Below are 7,714 nucleotides of genomic sequence, written 5' to 3'. Positions count from 1 at the left end.
TGGGATTAATTTGAAGTTAGGGTGTTAAACCTCATGAGGATAATAGGGCTTTCCTGATGATTTATGGTGTTAATGTGTGTTTTCTTCTGAAGTCATTTAAAATAACATTTTTAAAGTTCTGGACTGGAAATTTCTTTTTCTTTTTCTTTTTTTAGATCTTCCCCTACAACAACTCCCCCCCCCCTCCCGCCCGCCTGTATTTGAATTTGTCAATATAGCTGTGTAGTTTGAGAAGCAATAATTAAGAAATAGCACTAAAAAAGTTTACAGAGCCTGAGAGTATTTAATTAAGGCATAATATACTATAGATAAAGTCAAAGCTAAGATTTTGATTGTTTCCATGTGCTTCAATTAGCATCAAATCAATCTTAAATCATTTTATACTTCTGAAGTGTCCAAATAAATTTAGATTTTCTAGATACAGCTGACTGAAATGTAGTCATTTACCTTCTTTGCTGTCTATTCAGCTTACGTTGTGGATCTACTAGGCATCCAGTGCCATAGTAAACCTATTCTTGCCACCGGCTTCTACAAAATTGATGTCTTTTTTTTTTTTAATTTTTTATTTCTTTTCAGCGTAACAGTATTCATTGTTTTTGCACCACATCCAGTGCTCCATGCAATCCATGCCCTCTCCAATACCCACCACCTGGTTCCCCCAACCTCCCACCCCCGCCCCTTCAAAACCCTCAGATTGTTTTTCAGAGTCCATAGTCTCTAAAATTGATGTCTTTAATCAAATCACAAATATAAATTTGATCAGTGCTATTCTGTGTGGATTAGGATCTAAAGGCTTATACATAAAAGTTATCTATAAGAAGATATATCCTCAGATATGCAGAGTCATGCTGGAGACATACATGGGTTTCCTCATTTTCACACTTAGATTGCTAGGTTAGATCAAAGCTAAATTCTAATTCCATTTAGTTTTATGGAATAATCAGCCTTCTCTCTTTCCTGGCCAGTTTCCAATTATTTAGCCTTTTTTCTCTAAAATCCATGGAGCAAAGTTAAGCACTATCTTTCCTCTAATTTCATAGCATATTTGAAGGAGCTTTGTAGGGAATGGAGCAGGACGACAGAGTACCAAGCATGAAAAAGGCTAGATTCTTGAATTGCTTTTGCCTCATGGTAAGTTATTTGGGGAATGCAGCAGTCATTATTATTCAAGAGTAAAGTGACACTGGAAAACAACATATTTTCTTCAGGTTAACCATTCAGATTTATTTTAAAAAGGAGAAGAGAATGTTTTTGTTGATTTTAGAGTGAAGGCAATAGGCTTTCTTTGGCTAATTCATGCAATCCTTGAGTAAAATTTAAACCTGGGTTACTTTGGTAGGATTTAAAGGAGTAGGACACATGTGAATACAATGATATTAGATATGTGTAATTCTGAATAATAAAATAAAGATTAAGATGGTAATTTTGGTCCCTCAAGTACTGGTATTTAAACTTTAAAAATCAATCAAGAGAGAAGATTAAGTGGTGTTTCTTTGGTACTAAAAATGTAAAGCTAAGACCAAATTGTTCTATTTTCACAGATTTAAGATATAAAGAATGATATTTAAAGACATTAAAATGGCTATTAAATTCTCTTCAGTTTGCAAAGAATCTCCTATGAAGTACACTTAGAAGAAATCCCTGAGTACATTAACTACTGTATTAGTATCTTCCTTCATAAACAAAGAAGAACAATTTGAAAGCTTTGCAAGACAGAAACACACTACTTAGCAAGAGCAATATCTGTGTATAAGACTCCCTCCATAGTGCTTGTAAATTTGGCCAAAATATATGTAATAGGAGAAACAATAGAATCATAAAATTAAAATATGACATTTGGACACATTAACCATCCTTAAGGTAAATCCAAAAACCATTGTCTTATGGTGTTTCTGTTTTGCCTTAACCACTCGATATTGTTCTTCACTGTTTCCAGCACTTGTTCCCTAGGTTTTTCTCCTGCTCCAGCATCTGGATACTTTTTGAAAAAACTCTCCATCTAGAAATGAGAGAGAAATGATTAAGAAAGTCATTTTCAGCCCAATTAGTATTCAAGGCTTTTATTTACAAGCTGGATTTGTCGTCTTCTTCCCTGGAAATTCATTATCATTGCACAACACTGAGTTACATGTCTTGGTGCATCAATTAGACTGAGCCCTTCTCTCAGATTGGCAATCATTACCCATGACTTTTGGACTATTGGCAGCATGTCAGGTCCAGAGAGGCTCTGCCATCTTGGGGAAGGAGAGCAGCACACTAATGGCTGCATGCCCCTCTGTGCTTCCGCTGCTTCTCTATTTTCTGTGCATGGTTCCTGGAAAACCCAATGTGTGGAATGTGGGCTTTGCTTAGCCTTTCACTTCAGGAACTGGGACATTTTAATATACTTTCAGCTCCCTTATTAAGGCCTCATAATACCACTGCTGTTAACCTTTGTTCTCTCTTTCATCTTCCTTCCAAAATCCTCCCCCAAACTCAGTCATAGTATTATCTGTCACTTCCAAAAATAAGAATAATTTTGTTCAGAAGAATGTTAACATTCCAATGCATAATACACAGATAATGAAAATTCATACAACCTCAATTTTCCAACACTAATAAATGCTTTTCCCTCTGGGAACTGAGATATTTGAAACATAAACATCTTTAAATTCCAAAACTATGAATTTTGAAAGGAATCAAATCTTGACTATCTTATTCCAAGTTACATACAAGGAAAGAGGAGACATATGGTCCACACTTTGGTAAGCCAGAAGGTCTCATGAAACCTTCTAAGCCTCTCACGGCCTCAATTTTCTCAACTTTTACACTTTGTTACTTGAATTGTTTTCAGTTTAGAAAAAGTAGGTCTACATTTAATTAGATATAAAACTTATTTCTTTCTCCTTGTCTTCTGAGATCTGAATAGAGAAAATGCCATTTCCATTTGAAAAAAAAAAAAAAAAAGGAAAAGAAAAGTTTAACTCTGTTCTTCCTAGACAAGTTTAGAGGGATTTCACTTCATACCTGCCAGAGCTGAAGTTCAGTGTTGAAAGGTTCTGCTATCGTGACAATCCTGCCAAGGTTTCTGTCATTGAGTGTATATCTGAAGAGAAATTTAAGGAAGGAAGAGGGAATATAAGTGCCCAGAATTTTAAATCCTTTTCTGGATGTAGAAATTTCCTTTTGATTTGTGGGGTTTTAAAAATAGTAATTTTCAAAGTAAGCAAAACAGTAAGTAAACACATCTGATTTAAAATTTCTATTCAGGAAAAATTCTTAATACATCTTTCAACCTTTTTGTAGACAGAGCCACACCATCATCCCAGATGTGGTAGACTGCTGGTTGGATTCTCCCAATCTGTTCTTTTATCCTGCACGCATGAGAACCCAGACAAGAGATCACATTCCTCCACCTCCCTCAGGGCGAGGTGCAGATGGGCGGCTCAGTTCTTATCAGAAGAACAGGAACATAGATGCCACATTCAACCTCTGCTTCCTTGCTTGAGTGAAGGAAAATTGCTTGCCTTTTATTCCCTTCCTCCAAGTTCTAGCCACACCGACAGGATAAGGTCCTAGGCCTCGTGGGGCAGAACCCTTTAACAACTTGGGAGTTCTCGCTTCGGGAGACTAGCATGAGTGAGAAATAATTATGTCCTTTAAGCTGTCCTTTAAATATTATGTCCTTTAAGCTGTTGCACTTCTGTGCTTCCCATACAGCAAAGCAGCTCTAGTCAACTTTACCTTGATAAATCCTCCATGTATCTTCCCTCAGGTACAGAAATTTGAACATAAGCTATTTATTCTTCTTTCAAAAAGCTTTATGAGCTACTTGCATACTGTATTAGTCTGTATCACCCAATATGATCCATATTAGTCAGGCAAAGACACTTGAAGCTAAGTGCAAGGATAGGATTTTAGAGATGATACTCTATTCCTGTCCCTCTCATACTTTCTCTCTTATAGAACAAGAATCAGAAATTTCCTTGCAGACCAGAATACAAATAATTGCGATTATTGAAAATCTCATTGCAACCAATCACGGTATGAAAAAAACAACTACAAGAATTATGTATTAGCTTTGAACCACTGGAATGAATGCCAGGGAAGGATAAAAGAAAACACAACACTACATGGAGAGGTAAACAAACATTAGAAGAAATTTTACATTTAAAAATTACAACAAAAGCAGAAGTCATGGAGATAAAAGCTAATAAAGTTTGTGGTATGTATTTTTTAAATGTTTATACTAAAAAGCTTATAAAATTAAGTAAAAATTCACTCTTTTGTTGTGAAGAGAGCAAATATTTTCACTATACAAAGAACACTTACAAACTGGTAAAAAGGAGAAATATGCCAATGTGAAATTATTAAAGAAATGAATCAGCAGTTTGCAAAAGAAACATAAAGAGAAAATGAACCAGTGGGGGGGAAAAAACAGGAAATGTTCTAATAAGTAACCATGATTTTCAGTGAACTAGGTCCAGTGCTCACTCTTATCACAGACACCACTGAACTGAAATCCACCATTTCTTTCATCTCTCATGTCTTAACAATCTAATGTAAGCAATTTCCCTTTACTTAATGTCATCAGTCATTATCCCAAATATAATGTGTATGCTGCTTGTCCTCACCACTCACAGACTCTGAGATCTCTTCCAACTAGCCTTCTGGAATGAACTCTTTACAGGGAGTATTTCTTCTCATTTGGGGAACATTTATTTTCCCACATCCTTCATAGAAGCAGGTCAGAAATGGAGTTGATGTGCTCATGCTCCCCACTGTGGATTCCAGACCAGTATTTCTCTACTCTTTTAAAAAACCTCTGTTCCTTCTAATTATTCCCTCTCACGTAACTTATGATACACTTTAGCACCTGACTCCTAGTCTTCCTCTCTACTCCAAGCTGTGATTTCAAGGCCCGCATCGATGATAAATATAACATCTCAGCTTCTTAGTTTCTTGACATTCTCATTCCCAATGATATTCTCTTTGCTTTGACTGTCAATTCCCATGATCATGCCTTGTGATCATCAATAAGTACACTGTCTCTAAAATTGTTCATTCATGCACCCTTCGTGATAAAATTTACCTTTCAGTTTCCACTGTGACCATTCTCTGACTTCATACGGATTTCTGGCCCATCAACCATCCCTAGCCCTATTCTCCTGGCCACCAGCTCTTCCTTTTCTTGCACTTTTTTCCTTATATAGTTTAGATTCCAGGATCTACCTCTTCCAATAACATTTTTTCCTAAGCCCTAAACTCCCTTACAGTTTAATAACTTGTTTCTAGCAGCAAACACTCTAGCTTTGGATGAAATCAACTGCCCATCTCCTCTGTGTTTGCATCAAGTGGCTCATCAGTCAAAGGAGGTCACCCAACTTTTTCCAAAATGTTTTAGTATAAATTCATGAATATCAATCTTAGATGGACCCTCCCTGTTGACAGTCCTCCTACATTACCCTGGAGAGTTCATTCTCTTAATCCTTGAATTACTTTTTTCAAGTGTTTTCACTCTCTTAAACCTCCAGACATTCTCCTACTTCCCTCCTTCTCTGAAAAAGATGACCTTATCTTCTAATTCACAGAGGAAATACATAGGAACTCCTACATCTTTTAGTTTACAGACATACAAAGATACCTGTTTTTCTTCTGTCATCTGTGCATTGACTTCAACTTCTCCCCACTTCCTTTTTTTTAATTAATTAATTTATTTTCAGAAAAACAGTATTCATTATTTTTTCACCACACCCAGTGCTCCATGCAATCTGTGCCCTCTATAATATCCACCACCTGGTACCCCAACCTCCCACCTCCCTGCCACTTCAAACCCCTCAGATTGTTTTTCAGAGTCCATAGTCTCTCATGATTCACCTCCCCTTCCAATTTACCCCAACTCCCTTCTCCTCTCTAACACCCCTTGTCCTCCATGATATTTGTTATGCTCCACAAATAAATGAAACCATATGATAATTGACTCTCTCTGCTTGACTTATTTCACTCAGCATAATCTCTTCCAGTCCCGTCCATGTTGCTACAAAAGTTGGGTATTCGTCCTTTCTGATGGAGGCATAATACCCATAGTGTATATGGACCACATCTTCCTTATCCATTCGTCCGTTGAAGGGCATCTTGGTTCTTTCCATAGTTTGGCGACCGTGGCCATTGCTGCTATAAATATTGGGGTACAGATGGCCCTTCTTTTCACTACATCTGTATCTTTGTTCTCCCCACTTTCTTAAAAATTTTATTTTAAAAAAGAATCTTTTCTGTCTTACATATTAAATCTCTCATTCATCACTAGCTCTTTCATCAGCTTTAAAATAAAGTAAACATATTAAAACTATCTTCCATGGGGGCGCCTGGGTGGCTCAGTGGGTTAAAGCCTCTGCCTTTGGCTCAGGTCATGATCCCAGGGTTCTGGGATTGAGCCTTACATTGAGCTCTCTGCTCCGCTGGAAGCCTGCTTCCTCCTCTCATTCTCTGCCTGACTCTTTGCCTACTTGTGATCTCTGTCAAATAAATAAATAAATAAAAATCTTTAAAAACAAAAACAAAAACAAAACTATCTTCCACAAAGAAAAAAAAAATTATTCTTTTCCTTGATCTGGCATCTCTTAATTTCCTTTATCTCACCTCTTCATTCAGGGTCAAAATTTACAAGACAGTTATCTACATTTCGTATCTTCATTTCCTCTCCACTGATTGGTTAATTAAATTGTTTCAATTTAGGTTCTGTCACCATAGTTCCACTGAAAAACTCTTTCTAGAGTTACTATGCCAGCAAATCTAATGGACGTTTTTCAGTCTTGGATTTACTTAAACCTTAAGTAGCATTTGAGACTATAATTTCCTTGAAACAATCTCCAATTCAGCATTTCAAAAGAAACTCAATGGCATCATAAATAGGAAACTGAATTCATTGTTCTCCTTCTCCTAATCATTTCTACAAATCTAGGCATTATCCTTGTCCCCTCACTTTTATTTCTAATTCACCAAGCTCTAAATGTTCTTACCTCTTCATCTTAATTCTTATATCCAGAGTCCAATCTACCACTATCTTTTTTCTGTGACTGTGCCAATAGCTCTCTAACAGCTTTTCTCAAATTCACTCTGGCCCCCATCTAGGTCTGTGCTTTACCACCAGAGCTTTCTTTTCAAAATAAAATTAGTCATTTCACTTCTTACTTAAAATCTTTTAGTGACTTTGCACTGTTCTTATAACAACAGCCCAAATCTTAACCTGACCTTGCAAAGGTTGGCCCTTGTCTTTTCTCTTTTCTGATAGAAGGTATTCAGCCAGGAATGTTTCATCTCCTGTTTACCTAAATAACTCCTGCTTTTCCTTTAGAATTCAGCTCAACCATCACTTCCTTAGGGAAGCCCTTAATGTCCAAATGCTCTTGACTTGGCCAGTTTCCCTTTTACACTCTTCCAGTGTGACTAGAACGTCTTCTGTTTGCAGTTATTACAGTTTTAAGTGTACATGCATTTGTGTGATTCCTTAATTAGTATTGGTCTCCATTACCAGATCTTAAACTCCATGAGGACAGAGATCAGGTCTGTTTCTACTATTGTATCGCCAATCCCAAGCACAATGCCTGGTTCATGATAGATGTTATATAATATTTACTGGCTAAAAGGATTATAATTTAAAATGAGATATCAGTTTTTATATACTCAATTAGCAAGGGTATTTCTTTTTTTCTTTCATTTAAATTCTGTTAACAAA

The 7,714-nt window shown here is 36.5% G+C and overlaps 1 protein-coding gene across 1 annotated transcript in view; it reads right to left on the bottom strand.

Annotated features, from left to right (window-relative positions):
* Positions 1–711: 711 nt before the first annotated feature.
* The window catches only part of ENPEP (glutamyl aminopeptidase), an 83,054-nt gene continuing 76,051 nt past the window's right edge, over positions 712–7,714 (bottom strand). Inside the window, exons 19-20 of the mRNA XM_059377311.1 lie at positions 3,007–3,085; positions 712–1,999 (exon numbers count right to left, since the gene is read on the bottom strand). Coding sequence (XP_059233294.1) covers positions 1,856–1,999; positions 3,007–3,085 — 223 coding nt within the window. The 3' untranslated portion in view covers positions 712–1,855. The remainder of the gene's footprint in view (positions 2,000–3,006; positions 3,086–7,714) is intronic.

The sequence above is a fragment of the Mustela nigripes genome, chromosome 1, assembly GCF_022355385.1.
Source record: "Mustela nigripes isolate SB6536 chromosome 1, MUSNIG.SB6536, whole genome shotgun sequence".
In the NCBI taxonomy this organism is placed as follows: Eukaryota; Metazoa; Chordata; class Mammalia; order Carnivora; family Mustelidae; genus Mustela; species Mustela nigripes.
This window is presented reverse-complemented; position numbering and strand designations above follow the sequence as displayed.